The sequence below is a fragment of the Moschus berezovskii genome, chromosome 12, assembly GCF_049115385.1.
Source record: "Moschus berezovskii isolate FMDL1 chromosome 12, NW_MosBer_1.0, whole genome shotgun sequence".
Classification (NCBI taxonomy): Eukaryota; Metazoa; Chordata; class Mammalia; order Artiodactyla; family Moschidae; genus Moschus; species Moschus berezovskii.
The window spans coordinates 54,264,726-54,286,661 of record NC_142471.1 but is presented as its reverse complement, the minus strand read 5'-3'; the positions used below and the strand labels follow the sequence as shown (position 1 = coordinate 54,286,661).

The following is a 21,936-nucleotide window of genomic DNA, read 5'->3' as shown; positions in this document are numbered from 1 at the left end:
TTTTGTGCATATCATATATATAGAACTCATGTGATTTTGAGCCAAAATGATTGATTAGGAGAGATTATTAATTCTGTTGTTTCTGTAACACCAAGAGTATTTTGGGGAATCACCAAGAATCTGACTGATTCCGTGAAGTTCTGACTGATGCTGTGAAGTTCAAACACTGGGGGAGATTTGTCCTATGAACAACCCACTGGGCTCAGAATGCACCAGTAAGTGGAGGTCCAGGCCAGTTTAAGACAGGCTCTGGGCATTAGTCATGGGGTTAGTATAGCTGTCCATTACCTGGACAATTGGAAGCTGAATTGCTGGTATTTTAGGTACCATGTTTATAGTTGACGAGTTTAAAATAGATAAAGCACAGTTAGCGCTGCTCCTCCCTCTCCTGGCTGATGTCCTTCCTATGGGGTGCATTCTTCCAGCAGCATACATGTATAAATAGTTAGAGATTTAAAATACAGGTTTTTGTTTTCTATGAGAGAATGTTCATTAAACTCTGGGATCTTTTATTTTTCCTTTCAAAGATGTGAATGTCACATATAAATAGGTGAAAATCTTCACCTATAAATTTCACTATATAAATTTCAAAATTAAAGACCTAATTCTAACTATAAATCCAGTGGCTTTAATTTAGATACTGAATACTGAACTTACCCTTAACTCAGTTATATGTTAAGAGTATTTGGAAGTCCCTTCTGCCACAGATATTTTAAGCCCTTTCATGAAGGAACCACAGAGTCTTTAAGAAATTTTATATACTGTCTTCTTCACCTTGGTTGAAACCACCCAACCTTTAATACATGATTCTGAGCAATAAATTTTAGCTTGAAGGACAAGCAGACTGAGTTAATTTGGGTCACCTGGCATCTGATCTTTGACTACATCTGAGAAATCTGGGCAAAACTACATTTTTCCTGTAAGAGTTAAAAATGCCCAGATACTTGCTTTTCTAGTGTCCCTTGTAGCTGGGATAGTTCTGGTTATAATAAAGTTAAATTGGGTTCTGGTGCAGAAACTGTCATGGTGCTAACATTAGCATTGACGGTGGATATATCTTATTACCATTCCAGATTTGTGCGTGGTTCTGGGCTTCATTTCTAAGAGTTTACCCTTTTTGAAATTATTTTGTTTTAATATTATTATTTATTTTTTAAATTGAAACAGTTGATTTCCGATGTTGTGTTATTAATAGTTTCATGTGTATAGCAAAGTGATTCAGATATATGTGTATATATATTTAGGCCTTAGCTTAGCTTAAGTCGCTCAGTCGTGTCCAACTCTTTGAGACCCCATGGACTGTAGCCTACCAGGCTCTTACTTCCGTGGGATTCTCCAGGCAAGAGTACTGGAGTGGGTTGCCATTTCCTTCTCCAATATATATTTATATATATATATATTTTTGTAAAAGCTTACATCTTTTTCACTCTTTAATCTAGTTCTCCAAATCCAAAATTTCTAGAAACCAGTACCCTTTTAATAAACTGCTTTTCTGCTTAATCAGCCAGAAGAAGTGAGGTGAAGTGAAGTCGCTCAGTTGTGTCTGACTCTTTGTGACCCCATGGACTGTAGCCCACCAGGCTCCTCCCTCCATGGGATTCTCCAGGCAAGAGTACTGGAGTGGGTTACCATTTCCTTCTCCAGAATTTACCTCTAATACTTGCCCATAATAGTAACAGCAACTGAAAAAACAACAGCTAACCCTAAGTCAGGATCTGTGCAAATGCTTTCCATGTATTAATTAATTTAACCTTCTCAACAAACGTATGAGGATATTATTATTACTTTCATTTTGTGGGTAAGAAATTCAAGGCACAGAATGTGTCCAAAGACATACAAACAGTAAGTGACAAAGACAAAATTTGAATCCTGAGTCCATACTTGTAGTTTTAGCATTATTTTTCTTTTAAAAAAATATTAACCTAATATATTCATTTTATAGAGGAGGAAGCTGAATCCAGAGATATGATGTGACTTCCGTAAGGTTGCATTAGTTTAATTTATTACAGAAAATATAGACTAAAATTCCTCAGGTTCTCAATCTGGTGAACTTGGCATATGTACTGTTCAAAATTCGTGATGACCTTTCTTCTCAGGCTTAGCAGTCTCACAATTTTGTGTGTTGTGTTCCACACTCCCTTTCTTGTTCAACTTCATCAAACATGGATACCAGATGGTTAGTTGTCTTGATAAATGAACCCATTCATAAGCTAGAAGGACATTAATTAATGAACCCTCATTCAGTCATTTTCCTGAGTAGTAATTTCAACTCCTTTAACTGGTTCTTTGGAAATTTTATATTCCAAATCTGTAATCATCTTTGTGGTTCCCTTTGGTCCTATGTTTTTTCTTGCCAAGAGGGAAGAAACTGTGTATGTTTCCTTACTAAACTGCTTTCAGATGTTTTCCAACCCATTTTCCAATCGACTGTGTTTGTATCTATTTCGATTCCTGTTCTCTTAAGTGCTGGACAATCTCCCCAAGTTTGGTGGCATTTCTAGCCTTCTTAAGCATGCCGGTCACCAGTGTCATACCAAGAACAATGGTTCTATGGCTAAACTCCTGTGGTCTGTCCTCATGGTTGATGCCTGCACATGGAGAACAGCTCTATGGACTGTGTCTGTTGGAGTTCATACATTACTACCATGTTTTCCTAGTTGCTGATTTGTGAAATTGAATAAAGGTCTTTACTGGACCTTATTGTTATTACCTTCCACCTGTAAAACACTTATACCTCAACATGTGATAGGGTTCAAGGCAAATCTTAGAGGCCTTAAATAAGAGGTACCAAAAGAATCTCCTTAGTTGTGATTTTACCTTTGGTCTGCTAATGCTGTTATTGTTGTGGAGGACAACAGACAGTGCTATAAGGAATGTTTATTTTGTTAATTCTGTATGGAAGATAACAGTCTGTTTTGTGTATTGTTTGTTTACCCACACATCTTAAGATCAGTGACTTCAAATTGGTAAAATCTACTTTAGGCTGAGAATTCTTCCAAAGCAGAATTTATCTAACTTATAAACTTTGGAAGTTGGCATTACCCTTGTTAGGTAATTTTTTTTTTTTTTTACAATCTTTGCAAGGCATACACCACTTGAATGCCAGATATTTTTCTTAAAATAGAAAAATAACAATTGTTGTATAAAACTGAGTAAGAGGGATGTTGGAATTTGTAGAAACATGATACTACAGTTAGTAACAAAGAGGCAAAGCCAGGGCATGACTATAATACATGAATATAAATTTAGTTTATTATCATACAGCCCAGAGTTTCTCAAAATATCATATGTGAGGTGATATTAGGTAGTTATAGTCAATGTTTTATTTTAATAGTTATGCATTTATTTTGAAGGCAATGGCAAGCCACTCCAGTACTCTTGCCTAGAAAATCCCATGGACGGAGGAGCCTGGTAGGCTGCAGTCCATGGGGTCGCTACGAGTCAGACATGACTGAGCGACTTCACTTTCCCTTTTCACTTTCACACATTGGAGAAGGAAATGGCAACCCACTCCAGTGTTCTTGCCTGGAGAATCCCAGGGATGGGGGAGCCTGGTGGGCTGCCGTCTATGGGGTCACACACAGTCGGACACGACTGAAGTGACTTAGCAGTAGCAGGAATGTAAAACTTTCCCCATTTACATGTTAGAAAAAGTCTACTTTTAAAACTAAACAGTATTTCTATTCAAATTTTTAAATAAATTTCTAAGTATTATTGTTGGTGGTATGTGTTTATGTCAAAACTCACACATATGCAAATAGATCTTGGCTTTTGAAAATTTATCTATTTGTTTCAGTCTTCAAAAGGCTCTCACATTTGATCTTTAAAAAATGTATGGTTTTTCCATAGAAACAACTGTTAGCAAATTATGAACCATGTTCTTGATGTATCATTTTGGAAGAGTGACTGTTGAAATCCTATCACCTAGGAAGAGTTCTGATTTCAAGTTGTTAGTTCTCTTATGAAGGCAGAACTAATTTGTTATCAAATGATGACTTTAATGATATCTTCTAATACTTCCCCTTTATTTTTAAAGTTTATGTGTGACAACCACCCTTTAGGATTTCAGTATCTCAGTAGTGGAAGTATTTAAAAGCAAACAGGTTTTTAAAAATAACTTATGTTTTGTAAAGCTTCCTAGACATTTCTGGCTAATTCATGGGAATATGGAATTCAAGAATATCCTTATACAAATTTAGGAATCAGAAAATATATTTTTTGCAGGGTATGTGTGTTTCTGTATAAGAGAGCAAGTGAAATGCCAATTCACTTCTAAGACACTCTGTTTACATTTGCCCTGAGGTTCACTAATGTGGACTGCAAAGCATATATTATCTTGAGACCAGGATTTACTGTGTTCATGTTCACTTCTGGCTCTGGGTATGTGTCTTGTCTCACTGCTCCAACCTGCAGGAACCTATAAACCATATCTAAGAAATAGCTAGATGAAAGCTTTGGTGATTCCTTTATCTGTTTTGGGCTTTTATCATTTTGGAATGTGTACTTTATTCAATAGGCCATCCAACTTATTATTATAGATACAATTTGCCCTTTTGCATTGACTAACTGACAGTAGTCGGACATCTGGTTAAATGACATAAAGATATTCACATGCAGATTTGACCTTATATAGATAAAAACATTTGTTTTGGGTTAATTGTTCTATCCTTTTCTAGTTCAACATATGACAAGGAGAATTCTGAATGCACTTGTTCTTTTAGCACGTGAGAAATCTTATACAGCAATTATTCTCCTTACCACACCCAGAAGAATGTTTGACAAGCTAAGGGACTCAGCAAGGCACTGAATCTTTCCTCAGGAAATTCTTCATTTAAAAGGGAAAAAGATTAACGAGGTGATTGCAGAGGTCTTGGGAGGGTATTAGGATGCTTGTGAAATGGAGTCTGACTTTTGCCATATTTAAGTGCAGAAACATATTCATAGAATGTGTTTTGAGTTAGTTAATAGGATCCTTAAATGAAATATAGGGATTTTTAAAAGCCAGTGGCATATCCACTTGACACTTCGTCCATTAATTATTCAATACTTAATGACTTTCTTTGCATTGATTCACTGTCTTAAACTTATGCAAAAAAGAAAGTATCATTCTCTTAAGTGGAGTATAATTTCCCATAAATGGAAGGTCATTATTTAAACAATACAAAAGAAGGAAACTGTGATTAAATTCTAGCCAGACATTGTTATCTACTAAAAACCTATCCCTAGTCCTGTTCTCTGTTTTAAAAGATTAGCAGGGGAAGGAGAGGTGTTTAAGATGTACCTCTAAAAACTTTCCTCATCAGAAAACTTAAAAGAGAATTGAAAGTGGAATAATTCTCTCATGATGAAATTCAAGGTTATTGAATGCTCTGTCAATATATTGTTCAACATCACTTCAGCTCTCTGCCCTGCATCTCTGAAACAATGTTTAAAAAAAGGATCACGGCTACTGAAATCCCACCCAGCTTCATGATTGTATGCTTTTGTGATCTCACTTTTTTCTCTTTAGCTTATGTTAGAGAGTTCTCTTTGCATGTCATAATAAGATTTTAGGTGAAAATTAAGAGGCACTTATTTTTTGTTGCTGATTGATATTAAGCCAACAGGTAACAGTTTTAAAAGTCCTGAAGTTACCTGCAAACAAAGTCTAAGGTTCAAAAGTGCCATCAATGCTTCTGTGTGAGTCATGAAATTTACACCATTTTTTAAGCCAACAAAACAGAAACCATCATGTCCTTCTATTTTAAGGGAAAGCACTATAGTTCATATTTTGCAAATATTTTGAACCTTATATCATATGTAACCCACTCCCTATTAGGCAAGTGGAGAAGAAATTCATTGCTGTTTGAAAATAGCTCCTGGAATGCATTTCTATTCCTTGGGATGCTAAAGTTCCCGTCTCATGTCAGGTACATGCACTGTCCACGAAAGGATTCACAGAGCTGCTCCTTCATTTGGAGTCTTCCACACCAGGCTGTGGCATTGCTGGCTAGTAAAAGCAAAGCTTCTTAGGAGCTTGAAAATGAAGTTAGCCTTTGGGTGGCTAGAGTGGTGACCTTAAGGAATCACGCCTGTGATGATCTAATGGTACCATCCTGTTCTCATGTTTAGTGCCACCTATTTAAGGAATTAGCTTCATGCTCTTGATGAATGACATAAGTCCTCGAATAATGGGGACCGAAGCAGGTGGTAAGAACAGGCAACGAAAGTAAAAGGAGGACCCAAGAGCTATATTTTGTCATGGAGTCAAACTTATTTCTGTCCCTAGGATTTTTGTGTGGAGGTTGGAAAAGAATGTCGATGCCACAGGGTTTTTCCATCTGCTTCTCGCTGATCTAGTCTAGTTGAAGCCAGTTGTAAACTCTGGGATCCTAAGTTACTTATTTTTATGGCATTGTTTGTAGAAAAAAATTGTCATTTCAAAAGTACCCAAGGAAAGTTACTAAAGCACATTATACCAAACCAAAGAGATAGGGGAGTTAATTTGAGGCACATAAGCAGAGAATGGTCTTCTAATCAGATTAATGTTGATCTAGTGCCATCTTTTGTACCTTTTGGCTTGTAGATATTTATTTAGGAATTGAACAAATGAGAAAATTAAAATATATAGTTGCAGTGAAACTCCAAATAAGAGAACACGCATGGAAAGGAAAGTTTGAGAAGTGTGAATTAAAGTCTGTATTTTGTTCCTAGTCTGAGGGAATTGCTTCTAGGAGCAGACTGATGACTGATTGAAAAAGGAAGAGAAAGATGAAGCGCACTGATTTCTTACTTATCTGCTGTAATCTTACCGAAATTGAGGCACTCTATTGTCTTCACTGCTTGCAAGTTGTTGTGCATTTTACAAATATTTTGGTTAATCAGTACCCCCCTAGTGGTCCCCTCTGCTAAAGACGCTGCTTCGTTTTTGGCTCCTCGCCATGTTTGTTTACCCTCATCCTTTGTGTCCCCACTTCAATGTCATCTTGTCTGAAGAAGGCCTTCTACCATTCTGTCACTTGACCTGATTTATGATATTCATAGCATTTAACATGCTAAGTTTTATTTTATTTCTTGCTTACTTTCTGTCTTCCTTTGGGTAATTTTCATGAAGGTAGGCACCATGTCTCTATTTGTGGAGTAAATAAATAAGTGAAGGAATGAGGGCTTAGGCTTGAATTGGTGGGTAGGACAAGGAGGGATGCTCCTACTTCCTTTAAGGAATCTTAAACCCTCATCTATGTTATAGGGTATTTTCTTTATGAACTGTGAATTAGAGAGCAGACTTGTGGTTGCCAAGGGGGAGGGGGAGCAGGGGAGGATTGGATTGGGAGTTTTGGGTTAGCAGATGCAAACTATATATATAGTGGATAAGCAAGGTCCTATAGTATAGCACAGGGAACTATATTCAATATCCTGTAGTAAACCATAATGGAAAAGTATATGAAAAAAGAATACATATATGTACACATATATATACACACACACACACACATATGTATAACTGAATCACTTTGCTGTACACCAGAAACTAACTTGACACTGTAAATCAACTGTACATCAATATTTTAAAAACCTATGGATTAACTTATAGAGTACTAAATTCAGGATAAAAGTTGGGAGTCAGCAAACTTTTTCTGTAAAAGGCCAGATAGTTGATATTTTAGGATTAAAAAAAAAAAAACCTTTTAAAATTGTGAGAACCACTCATGTCCTTAAATCACTGCAAAAACAGGCTGTGGCCACATTTGAGTCATGGATCAGTTTGCTGACCTCTGGCTTATGTCTGTACTGAACTGTATAACTCTGGAGCTTGTTTTCCAACGGTGAAATGGAAGTGTTGGATTGTATCAGGATTAAATATGTATACAGCAAACATATAAAGAATTAGAAAGAATCGCCTAGTGAACCCAAGCATCTACATCCAGCTTCAATAATGAAGTTTTCTTCATGAAATTTCCCCAGGTTTTCTATTCCTAGCTGAATGCTTCTTGGAAATATTTTCTACTTTATGAGATTTTTTTCCTCGAAATAAAAATAATCCATATTCATCATAAAGAGTTTGGAAAATAAAGAAGAGCACAAGAAAGAAAAAGTTATCCTTATCAGAGATTAACTTTTATTATCTTCTAATATTTGTGTGTGTGAATAATTTCTTAAAATATGATCTATAAGCTGATACATACAGGTTTGCTTTCTTATTTTTAACTAAATTTTAAAATTTGGACATTTTCCCATGTCTGTCTTTGAAATCACAGTTTTATATGACTATATAATTTGGAAATATAAGGGTGACATATTTTGTATGACCAGTAATATTTTATTGGATATTTATGATATGTCCAATATTTTTAAACATTATAAATTCCACTATGATGAACATCCTTATGTCTAAATATTAGTCCTTATTCCTTATATCAAAGACTATGGTCAATTTTAAGGCTCTAAACAGAAATGTTATACCCGTTTAATGCAGTCTTGTGTTGTCCTTTTAAATTCTAGATAAATTAATTTTCATTGCAATTACTTGATATGCATTTTAGGTCAGCTGCTATAATTTATACTTATGTAATCTCAAGGACTAATACTAACACACTGTGTTTCATAATAAGGATTAGGGAAAAAAGCAAAGAAAATTTTGTTAAAAACAACCACTGCATTAGACAAACAGTAGGACTGACATACCACATAAATATTTGTGTTGTAATAATTTTTAGAAAATAGATTATCTATAGGGTAATTGGACAAAGCATTAACACATACCATATTTTAAATCACTTAAAAATACTATATAACCATCAGGTCGTCTTTAAAATATATACAGACTACTTAAGAGTGATCTTTATTAACTATATATTTAGACTTCATTGTAGTAGAACTGGTGTAAACTGACTCCACATTGGGTAGAAAGTTGTCTGAAAATATTCATCTGTGAAAATGTATTTTTCTAGTTTTAAGGAGAAAATTCTGGATGAAAGGAGCATCAGATGTCACAGAGTTGATGACCCACAGTAGCAATACATTCTGGAGGAAAGGATCATCATAATGTTATTTTTTCCGCCTTTGTGTCTCAAATATATGGTAGTTTTGGAAGATCTGGGAAGTACAGTTAAGAGTGGAAAAGTGAAAAAAAAATTCCACATCTAATTCCATTACCTAGAGACAAATTTTATTTGCAAGTTAACATTGTAGCACACATCTGAAATCTCTATGTGGCATAATGCATCTAAGTTGAAAGTTTAGCTTGTCAACATTACACAATTTTTAGCCTCTATTCATTAAAATTCTTTTATCATTTTAAGAAATTTGATAAAAATTTTAGTTATCAATTCTAAAGATATCCAATTATTATTTAAAAAGAATATCACAAGGCATATTTTCAGATCCTCATGAGCACGTTTTATTGCATCAGTTTGGATATGAGAGACTGACTCATGTTATTAAGTAACCTGCAAAATTCTATTTTTGGCAGCTGTATTTGTCCTGCTAGTGATAAGAGTGCACAGATTAGTCACACTCTCTTTTTGGAATTCTTGTTTCGCAAGTATTCAGCATTCAATATCAGAGACTGCAAAGGTACAGCTGAAGCAAATCCTTCAAACCCTAACTTAGCGAATACTGTAATATTTTAAAATATCATTATATATAGGTACAATTCCCTGAATTTTATTAATATACTTATTAATGTCTGCACTTTTGTACAGAGACTTTTTTAAAAGTACATCTGATGTTGTTCTTTTATTTGATGTTGATGCTAATGTTTTCTGTAATCCAGAGTAGGAAGACTGAAATACTGAGAAGGCTGAAGGATTTTCCTAAACTGCAGTTTGAAGCTATGTCTCAGTACATGCTGATTTCCTTTTCCAATTAAACAAGTTTGCTGACCAATAATTAGGTTGAGCATGTGCTAGAATAACCAAACCTTGACTAAGAGTGGAGTAGGTCCTAGCCAATTTTCTGGGAAGTTAAGGCCAAGAGCTGTTAAGGGACTTGAATTTGGGGTTAACATATACACAATGCTGCTGCTGCTGCTGCTAAGTCACATCAGTCGTGTCCGACTTTGTGCGACCCCACAGACAGCAGCCTACCAGGCTCCCCCGTCCCTGGGATACTCCAGGCAAGAACACTGGAGTGGGTTGCCATTTCCTTCTCCAATAACATATACACATTAATATATATTACTATATAGCACAGGGAGCTATACTCAATATACTGAGCAACCTAAATCTTAATCACTTTTCTGTATACCCAAAAGTAATACAATAATTGTAAAGCAACTATACTTCAATTTAAAAAAGGAATTAAAAGAGAAAAAATTTATTATTCTTGTGTGTGGTAGAGACTGGGTTAAATAACAGGTGTCTGATTTGAAGTCTTGGGTGACTTTCTACACTCTGTAATCAAAATCGGAAAGGATTTTCCAAATCATTCAAAATGATTGAATCATTTTGCACTGAATCATGTGCATACTTACATCTTTATTAGAGGCTTTTCATCTACATAGCAAAGGTTTCAGAACTTTAGGTTTCTACATCACTAGAAAATTTCTGATCCAGTAGTCATTCTGCTAATAAATGATTACTTCAAGCGAATCATGTTACAAAGTTTAAGCTCAACAAAGTGCTTTTAGCATGCTCTGGCATGCTAATCTCTCAAATAGCAATCTTAAATATAACATTATATTAACACTTAGTTCTGTAAATCTTGCTGGAAATTTTACCCAATTGCAGTGGAATTATGGCCCATAAATCTTGGGCAAACTATCAAACTCCTTGAGCTTTGTTTTCCTTATCTGGAAATTGGAGATGATCATAGTAACTACCTCACAGTGTTGTGGTTAGGACTAAATGAATTAATAGACATAAAGCAGTTGAAATATAAGTGCCCAATAACTGTTTACTATTTTATAATTGCTATTAACTTGTGATATAATTCCTTATTATTAATATTTTCCAAATTTAATTGATTATGTAAGACCAAAGTGATAGGCAAATAGGCCATATATTTTTAGGTGTATTTTATCTGAAAACATTTTACATAATAAGGGTAAAATAGCCCTATTATTTTTTCCTTTTTAATGAAAATGTTCTTAAATTATTAGGTTTATGAAAAGGTCTCCATCGCTATTTGAGCCTTTTAAAAAATGTATTGTTATTTGCAAGCTTTTTATACTGCTTTAATATGCTAAAATGTTCTATTCTGCAGAATTTTCTAAATGATCACTTAGTGACTTTTTACATTTCATTTGTAACAAGATTTAAAGATGGAGTGGAATTCTTCCGGCCTCTGATGTGGATATGAAACTTACTGGACCAGCAAGCAGAACAAGGAGGTAGGGAGACACTGTTTAACAACTTTAACTGAACACCTCCTACCCCTCCCCATCTGTGAGTTTAGAAAAAATATTGAAGTGTTTAAGAGGAATTTTTGGAATTGCTTCAAAGATCTCTGGAGCCCATTGCTGGTGTGTTGTGAATCCTAGTTCCCCCTAAGTGGGAGGAATTTTGAGGTGCTTCTCAGCTCACCTAAAGCAGAGGAGGGAAGTAAGGAAAAAGCTCATGGAGCTTGCTATGTACTCCCTGCAGTTGGGAACACCCAAGGATGGTAGGTCTAACTCATCCCTGGAGTATCTCACGGTGAGCAATAGGCTGGCTGTTTGGTTTGATGTTGGTGAGAAGAACTGGTTGCTTCATCTCACCTGCACTTGCAGGTTTTGCTGGGTCAGAATGTGAGTTTCCAGGGGTCTAGAGTTTGGCCACATGTAGGAATTAGGGTTGAAGTTACATCTCCTCCAAGAGGGATGCTAGGAGTGTCAAAAAGAGCTCTGTCGAAGGAGACTGGGTCTAAGCGAAGTAGCCTTTAGCTAGAGGGACCCCTGGCAGTGGAATTCAGGGTGTCTCTGATGACTCTAGAGAGTACCCTAGGAGCTTTACGCACCTGCCAGGCCCAGAGACTGATGTCAAAAGCAGTCAAGCGAAAACTTCCCTGTCCCCACTCCTTTACTTTCATCCCTTTCTTCTGTTTCAGTTGAGTCAGGAATTCTAGTTAGCCTTATACTGCAAGGAGATCCAACCAGTCCATTCTAGAGGAGATCAATCCTGGATGTTCATTGGAGGGACTGATGCTAAAGCTGAAACTGCAATACTTTGGCCACCTCATGCGACGAGTTGACTCACTGGAAAAGACTCTGATGCTGGGAAAGGTTGGGGGCGGGAGGAGAAGGGGATGATGGAGAATGAGATGGCTGGATGGCATCACCGACTCTGTGGACATGAGTTTGAGTGTACTCCGGGAGTTAGTGATGGACAGGGAGGCCTGGTGTGCTGTGATTCATGGGGTCGCGGAGAGTCGGACACGACTGAGCGACTGAACTGAACTGAACTGAACTGAAACTGGTGTAGGGAACTATGCTTCTGAGAGCATAAAGAGAAAAAAAATAGAAATTGCCTTCCACCCTGATATGCGTGGGAAAGGGAAATAGCTTTCACTTTGAATGAAGTTAAGTTTTTATTCTACTGGACTAGACGTATTCATTATTTAGCGGCTGATCTTTTATTAGCTGAAAGTTACCAGAAAAGTCATGAGACTTGCCCTGAATTTCATCCAGGGGAAGTGAAAGAACCAGTGCCCAGAATAAAGTTAAATGGACAATTTATATTGTTTAAGGGTAATTTCTCATAAACTTCTGCTTGTCGAGGGTAATTATATATTCACAGTTAAGACATTGATATTAGAAATAGTGTCACACTAGAAATGTTTATATATATTTTCATCATTATATTTCAGATCGTTAGAAGTTTGTTTCCACAAGGAGAATACCCTTATGTATGAATATTGACAAACTGCTTTCAAAAGGGTTTAAGTGCTTTTCACTATCACTGTTCTTATATGAGTGTTTCAGATACAAAGAAGTTAAAAAGATAAACTGATTTAAAAATTATTGATTTTATAACACTTATGAGACTGCTGTTTACAAAAGAAAAAGAACTTTTTTTAAGCTAACCATACCTAAGCAAATGTAAAAATTATTCTAAATATTTCTGTTTTATTGACTGTAAGTGCTATTGAATTTTCTATGTGGCTTATGAAAACCCCTTTATGTAGGAAAAGACTGCATAAAAAATTTCACTCAGGCATTAATTTTGAAGCACATTAAATTTGGAGATAAAGGCATTTAGATTATTAATGATCCTAAAATAGACTTTTATTAAGTTTAAAAACTAATAATGCATTAGTATCCCTCTTGGCTTAAACTTTTAGGAGTCTTCTGTGACATAATACTTTCTGAAATCTTAAAAAAGACTAAATAAATACTCTTCATTAGGATGAAAAATTAAAAATAACTTTGAGCATTATCTCTAACAAAGTGTGCCATGACTCATAAGATTATTACAAAGTGTGCTACATTTAGTTTTCAGTTGATCTGACAAAGGAACTTACAATAAAGAACACTACTATATGTTTTATTGTTATCCACTTCTGACTTTCATTTTCATAATAGCACAAAGTTTTAAGTCGGGGAAGTATGTAGGAAAAAGATAACAGCTGAGAAATTAAAATATTAACACTTTGTTTTACTGTAAAAAGAGCAACATTTAAAAAAAGCAGCATTATTTCTTCAGATAATTTATATGTATAACTAGTTTGCTTTTCAATGTATCATAAACTAACAGAGGTTATCATAAAGACAATAATATGCAGATAATTCTGAACAACTAATGACTATGAAGAATTAGTTTTAGGATATTTTTTCTCCTTTCTTTTTCAAAAATGCTGGACATGGAGAGAAATTATTATATATCCTAAACGGCTTGAGTAGTTATTTTGGGAAAACATCCTGGAATAGTTATGCTGACCAAATGGTCAGTTCTTAGATCCTTCGTCTACAAGTTGTCATACATCGATAGTCAGAAATCTCTCTGGAAACCAAAGCAAGTCTCTGGATAGTTTGTTTTCTGCTGATTTCTTGAAAGACCAACTTGGTTCTACTTCACTGACTGTTCTTGGTGGTGAATTCCAGATGCCTTTTCTTATTCTAAATTGGCCTTTCAGAACTGTGATAGTCTTCATGACTGTGAACACTAGTTCAGCTTCCAAATGACAAGGCAAAATTGAGTTGATAACCCAGAGTAGAGAGAATATCACTTGTAAGGTCCCCTGCAAGACCGAAAGGATCCAACTTCCCCTGCCCCAGGAAAGGAATGTCCATCTTAAGAGTTACGCAACTGACCAGTCACAATTTACATGCTAGGATCCCCGATCTTCCCACCACTCTGAGTTCAGTGGTGAGCCTCAGCAGATGGCACGAGAAGTTCCTACCTGGACCAAGCTATATCCCGTGCGCTGGACCAGTGCGCGGAGAGCTGCTTCCTTCTGGGTTCCGCTCAATCCATCCCCGGATTTGTGATTTGATTCCATTGAGAGTGATTATCAGCAAAAAATCAGGTTAATTAGGGTTGCTCACTGAAACCAAATTTAAGATTAAGTAAATTACTATTGCCTAGTCCAAACGTGTCCCTTTCATGAAGGACATCTTCAGGAAACATTCTCGATAAATGAGTCACTAAGGATAGAGTAACTAACAGTCACCCACAAACCAGACCAGTTAAATGTCCTCGTTAAAAAAAGAGCTTTTTAAAAATGTTCAATTTTAGTTGAAATTTAGAAGTAAAAATTGAATAATATCTTTTTTTACACTTAGAAGGCAGACCAGTATTTCTCAATCCAATTATCCCAGAATGTCACCAAATGCTTGAAAACAAATTCGTTCTTACCAATTAAAAGAATATGTAGAATGGTCCTTGCAAATATGGGGAGAGAGCACTGTTACTAAATCAAATCAACTAGAATATGGTATGAAGAGCCTGAAAGTTTCATTTTCACTTATCTGTTCTGTTACCTAGGGTATTTACCAACTTATTCTTCAAAGATAAATTTCTAGACCAGAGTGTGCTGGTACCAGATATACAAAAGTCATGCAAACTACTCTGTAATAAAAATGTCACATGGGGTTTAGCAGAACAAGGACAATGGATCCTTTTGAGTGGTGCTGGACGTGCCTACTGACACCTGGATCACATACGACATGGACCACTCAGGAAAGGATGTGAGGCCTTTGTAAAATCTAAGAAATTGCAAAAATTTGTGTATGTCAGTGTTGATCTATGTGGACTTCCCAGGTGGCTCAGTGGTAAAGAACTTGCCTGCCAGGACAAGAGACACAGGTTCGATCCCTGGGTCAGGAAGAATCCTTGGAGAAGCACATGGCAGCCCACTCCAGTATTCTTGCCTGGGGAGTCCCATGGACAGAGAAGCTTGGTGGGCTACAGTCCATAGGATTATGAAGATACAGACACGACTGAGTGACTGAGCACACATGCTGATCTATGTAGCTACAAATAGGAAACTTCAGCATTTCATTATCTATACTTTCTATTTGGGAACATTATTTGAGCCCCATTCCCGATTTAATGGTTGCTCAAATTTACAGATTCCCCGGGCAAGGACACATCCATGGTGAAGGTCCCAGTTCACAGTGGTAAGAGGCCCTGGAGGTTTTCCTGTTCAGAGAGGAATGAGCGGGAGTGACTCAGTGAAGCTTCTGTGCTGGATTTTCACTCTGCCTGATGTATTCTGCCAACCAAGACAGAGGAAGCTTGTTTTACACCGATTTGAATCACATGCAAATATTATGCATTTCACTAAAGACCCTCTAAAAACTTCTCTGTCCTGTGCATTGGGATTTCCTAAACTACTTTGGTTTTCATTTAAAGATTCGGAGTAAATGTACCACTAACAATACAGGGAATGGGTAAAAATTAGGTGACAAAAGTGAAGCTGAGGTAATCATTTGAGTAAAACGCAGCTTCAAAGTATTCTATTATTAAAAGTAATAAAATAAAAATGTTCCCAAATTAATAGACAAACATCATCTAGAATGTAATATTTTTCATATAATTTAGAAAACTCAAGATACCAGCGAGAATATTCATTAGCTGTTAAAGAGATAGAACAGTTTCTTGTTCTGGATATAAGCTTGGCCATTCTTGCCCAGCATTTTCTCATGATTCTTGCCTGCTTCTGACCCAGATCGATTCGGTGCTCAATCATTCATTCTCTCAAGAAGCAATTAGTTAGTGTTGTCTGTATGCCAGTTTCGTTTTCCGCCCAGCTTTATGGCATTGTGTTCTGTGGACAGTTGACTAAGTCTCTGTTTCTGTTACTTTACAAAAGGCAGAGTTTCGTTTGTTTCCATTTTAATTTTGTATCTTGGCTAAGACAAACTGGAATGTATTTTTTTATAGTGGTGGTTTGATATATATATATTCAGCAATTCAGAATGACTTATAGCTTTACTGACACATTGATAGTATAAATAATTTCTATGCATACTACAAAGTAGGCATAAAATGAGATCTCTATTTAGTTTATAATTCTAAACTGCTGGTGAAATGGTTATAGAAGTTTCTATAACAATATAAACATTTATTGTTTACATTTATATTGAAACAATATAAATCATCTTAAAAAATAAAACTACAAGGGCATTTTGTATATAAAAAAGGCATTTTGTGCCTTTGGCAGCAACACGGATGATCCTACAAATTATCATACTAAGTGAAATAAGCCAGACAAAGACAAATATCATATGTTATCATTTATATGTGGAATCTAAAAAAAATGATACAAATGAACTTATCTTTAAAACTGAAATAGACCCACAGACGTAGAAAACAAACTTACGGTTACCAAAGGGAAAAGAGGGGAGAGGGATAAAAATTAGAAGTTTGGGATTAACATATACACATTACCGTATGTAAAATAGATAACCAACAAGAACCCACTCTATAGCAAAGAGAACTATACTCAATATTTTGTAATAACCTGTAAGGGAAAAGAATCTGAAAAGAATATATATATATTCTATATATATTCAGTCATATACATGTGTGTGTATAAAACTGAATCACTGTGATGTATCCCTGAAACTGATACAGCATTGTAAATCAACTGTACCTCAAAAACTTATAAGTTAAAAAAACCCAAAAAGGATTTTGAAGATTTAGAAAGAAAAAGCTAGTTGTTAAGACTAATTCTAACTTGTTCACTTTTCCCAAATGTTACTAAAATTGCCTTTCATCAGGATATTCTCAAATGATCCCACAGTGCTAGATTTAACCCATAAGAGCAAAGAGGTCATGGATGGACTGGGGTCTGATGAGGTTAGTCTTGTGTGCGTTACAGATGTTAGAAGGCAAAGTCTGTTGTCTTCTAGCCAAGTTGTAAGTTTACTTTTTGCTGAACTTCATCTTCTCTATCAGGACATAACAATTTGTGGTGAAATGACAAGTTTTATTTGCAAAACTTACCTTTAGTTTTGGTTAATTATTAGTAAAGGTGATTAAACATTTGATATCAGAATGGCCTTTTGATCACATACAGGTTCACTCCGATATTATTGAGAAAATCTGTAGAATATCTCAACATAGTATCAAGTCTTTGGAAATTAGGACATGAAAATAAAATTCAAAATTTGGATAAGAGACACTTGATCTTCAATGATTATTCCTCAAAAACAATCCCCTTTCAACACTGACCTAATCTAAGGGGTGAACTAAAATCCAAGATAAATATATTCTTAATCAAGTCAAACTTTTGTTAAAAAATATGGTCAACTTGAAAAAAAGGCTTTGCAATACATTTTCTAACGCACAGAGTCAGACACGACTGAAGCAACTTAGCAGCAGCATACCTTATAAATACATCAGATCTGAGCTTATGAATTTTGAAAGAGTAATTTCCAGTATAATTTATTGAGGAAATAGAATTCAAAACCTATACATAGCAGACATTCAGAGCTAAACAAAAAGCACTCATAAACATTTATCACTTACTCATTCAAAAGTTGTGTACTGGGTGCATGCATGCATGCACGCATGCTAAGTCGCTTCTGTCATGTCTGACACTTTGGGACTATAACCCATCGGGCTCCTCTGTACCTACTGTCATCTAAGAATTTTTGAGACACTGGGGATAAAGCAGAGAGCAAAACAAATCCCTCTCTCCCCCAAATCTCATGAAGTTTTATAGTGGGTGTGATAGACAGTAGTAGGCAAGATAAAATAGGCAAAATATGCACTGTGCTTATGTTCATTTCAGGGAAGAAAAAAGAATGGAAAAGGAATGTGAAGTATATGGATTGGGAGGGGCATGGAATTTTAGATGGTGTTATCCTGATATAGTGAATTTGGGAAGGGACCTGGCTGAAGTGAGGGAGGTATTTGGGAGAGAGCATTCCAAGAAGAGGGCTTGGCAGATACGAGGGCCCTGAGGTGCGAGCCTGTTGATGAAACAGTGGAGGCCTAGGTGGAGAGGGTGCAGATGAGTGAATTAGTAGAGAAATGGGATCCGGTATCAGAGAGATGATGGTGGGCCAGGTTGTGAAGGAGCTTGCAATTCTTACAGGAAGGACCTTGGCTCTTGCCTTGAGTTGTGAAGATGTGACTCATGTTTAATGGAATAGTTCTAACCATCAAGAACACACTGATTTGCATTTCTCTAATAATGAGAAGTGTTGAGCATCTTTTCAATGTTGAGCATCAAATGTTGCCATCTGTATAACTTCTTTGGAGAAGTGTCTATTTAGGTCTTCTGCCCAGTTTTTGATTGGGTGTTTTGTATACAGTGAGCTGCATGAACTGCTTCTATATTTTGCAGGTTAATCCTTTGTCAAAGAGGCTCAAGAGGAAAAGGATATATGTATTCATATAGCTTATTCACTTTGTTGTATAGCAGAAACTCGCACAGCATTGTAAAGCAATTATGCTATGCTATGCTAAAGGTAAGAAAATACATTGAAGGGAGTCAGACAGGCCTGATGAGGCAAGGGAGGCAAGGCAAACAATCTGGTTCTATTTTCATTTAAAATTTGCCATTTTGTTCACCATGAATTCTTTTCATTGACTTTGATTTTTTTAAAATATTCCATTAATTTATCATTTGTCTTAACTACTGAATTTTATGATGCCTCTTACATTTTGCATTTAATACAGGGACTTGCTTCCCTTGCTCTGGTTGGAAAGGTTGAGAGGAGAAGCATGGAGACCAGTTAGAAACACCACGACATTCAGGTAAGAGAGAACAGTGTCTTGTGGTGGAATTGCAATAGTGGGTGTGGTGAAAAGCGATAAAATTCTGGAATATATCTTACATTTGAGTTGTATGCACTGGGAGAGAGAAAAACAAGAGATTAAGGATGATACTGTTCTTTGGCCTGGGCAGCTAGAGAAATGGAGTTGCCATTTTACTGAGATGAGGAATAAGGAGTTTGTGGAAAAAGAGCAGGAACTCAGTTGGAGGCGTGTTGATTTCAAGATGCCCACTAGGTAGCCATGTGAAGAGGTTCAATGCACAGTTAGATATATGAGTCAGAAAGTTATAGGAGATTTATAGACAGAAGATACCAATTCAGCTACAATCTGCCTAGAGTTGATGCTTAAGCTGTGAAATTGTATGAGATCAGGAGGGACTGGTGTTAGAAAACAGGTCAAAGGACTAATCTCTGGGGTACTCCAACTTTTGGAAGGCAGGGGTCAAAGAGGAATCAGCAAAGGGGATTGGGATGAAACAGTCAGACAGGTAGGAGGTGAACCAGGTGAGAGAGGAGAATTGGAAGCCAAGGAAGAAAACAAAAAGGATTTTGAGATCAAGTGCCTGGTCAGGTGTGCCAAGACCTGCAAAGGCAAGTCATATGAAGCCTGAATAGGAATGCAGACCCTGGAGCTAGACCTCCTGGATTCCATTCTGCCTCTTACTCTGTGCCCTGGAAAATTTCCTTAAACTCTTGGTCACTCAGAATCTTCCACTGAGGGAGCAATGGTCTTTCTCTGGGGATCGTTGGTTGAGCATTACATGAGTAAATATTTTGGGACAGCTTCAGAAGAGTTCCTGGAATGCAGTAAGTGCTGGATTCGTGTTGGGCACAGATAAGTAATAATAGAAAAGGAAAAGAGAAGAGGCAGTCACCCCAACTTCTCAGAGATTGTACAGTAAGAAATTCCAGATGTTCGTGGGACAGTTGGTCACCTAGATGAGAACAGAGAAGAAAGGGGCAAATGAATGGAAGTTGGATAGAGAGAGAGATTATGGGAAATATGAGGAAAGCATAAAGGAAAGAATCATGTATTCCCCTCCCCACAGCATCAGTCTGCTTATTTGTGAATCAGGATAAAAGGCAGGTTGTGACATTGCTGTTGTGGAGATGAAATGAGAAAGCATCTGTGAAGTGTTGAGTTCGGTCCAGCACACTAGGCACGCCCACCTGCCTTTCCATCACTGCTGACTACTCATGTTGGAGGGGAGAAGCAGAGCAGGGGAGCAGCAGAGAGAGTGCTGAAAGGTCTTTCTCGACATGGCAGTACTTCCTTCTCCTCCTTCCTTATTCATTATGAAAATGAGGGGAAGGAGGGCTAATAGTATGAAAAACCAGAGGTCTCTTTCAGCTCTGCCAACTTTCATTAATCTGCCCTCAAGCCCCCTGATCCTGTTTTTTCTTAGCAGAGGAAGACTTTGTTCAAGCGTCTGCTCACCACCAAACCTGCTGCATAAATATGCTGCCCTCTTTTGTTCTTCCATTCGGTGGAAACTGAGTCTCAGTTTCCTAACATTCAAAACTTAGGATAATATTAGTTCCTACTTCATAGGGTTGTTTTTAAGGATTAAGTATTTTAAATGTATTGATATTTAAAATGGTTACTGACATTTAAAAACTGCCCAGAAAGTGTTTGCTATTTTAATATTTAATTGTGATTATAATTAATCTCTTATTCCAAGGGGTAGAGTTGCAAAACCACTTGCTGGGAGGATGAAGTCCCAAGTCCTTAGGATGATACATCATATATTCAGGACCAGCTCCCGGATTCCCTTTCCAATGTCACTCAGAGACCCTGCTGCTGGGAATTCCCATGTTTTCTTATACTAATGCGTCTGAGCTCTCTGTTTCAAACGCTCTTTCTCTCTCTTCCCTTCTCTTTCCTACCATTCCCTTCTCACATTTCACATGACTGCATCTGCCCTGTTCCTCCTTCCAGACTATTGAAATATTGTCTGCTCTGTGATGATTTCTTTGATCCTCTCAATTGATAATGTTAGATGCCACATCCTTAATTCTCTCATGAAAGCTGGTACCTGCCTCGGTTGTTGGAGATAGTACTGTAACTATTTGCTTACTTAACTAAATTGTGAACGTCCTAAACATAAGGAGTATGTTGCACTCATCTTTGCCCAGAAGGTTTAGCCTGACTTTATGCTTGCTGCTGCTGCTAAGTCACTTCAGTCATGTCCGACTCTGTGTGACCCCATAGACAGAAGCCCACCTGGCTCCCCTGTCCCTGGGATTCTCCAGGCAAGAACACTGGAGTGGGTTGCCATTTCCTTCAATGTGTGAAAGTGAAAAGTGAAAGTGAAGTCGCTCAGTCGTGTCCAACCCCTAGCAACCCCATGGACTGCAGCCTACCAGGTTCCTCCATCCATGGGATTTTCTAGGTAAGAGTACTGGAGTAGTGCTTAGTAAATACCTGTGGAACAAATGAGGGACTCTGCATGGGCATTTTATAAATTGTAGTAACTTGCACTGATCAGAAGTAAAATAAGTCTGCATCTAACTTCCTAATACTTATTATTATGCTTGTTCCAGTCACTTCCTGAAAGTTCTATCCTAGAATGAATTTGCTTTATGTAGGAATTGATTTGCAGGTTTCTTTGCATTTATGAACGAGTCATCATATCTGGCAGAATACAGTTTTATAAAATTAAAAGTTTGAGTGCAAAGTGATTGAAAAATAAGAGCTTATGTTTGGATTTAATTTTCTCCTCAAGGAATTTCTGGTTTTATATTTGCAATGTTAGTGCCTATTTGAAAAACATAAAGTGAACCTGGAAGTTATTGGGGGATCAAGA

General features: G+C 36.7%; 1 protein-coding gene across 3 annotated transcripts in view; it reads right to left on the bottom strand.

The window, feature by feature from the left end:
* The window catches only part of A1CF (APOBEC1 complementation factor), a 52,517-nt gene extending 38,120 nt beyond the window's left edge, over positions 1 to 14,397 (bottom strand). For 2 of the 3 annotated variants that reach the window (XM_055425946.2, XM_088842505.1), the window contains exon 1: positions 14,299 to 14,397. In XM_055425946.2, the coding sequence (XP_055281921.2) occupies positions 14,299 to 14,397 (99 nt within the window). Of the gene's footprint in view, positions 1 to 657; positions 664 to 14,298 lie in introns of all 3 variants that reach the window. The other variant, XM_088842504.1, reaches the window with a different exon arrangement.
* Between the last annotated feature and the right edge of the window lie 7,539 nt (positions 14,398 to 21,936).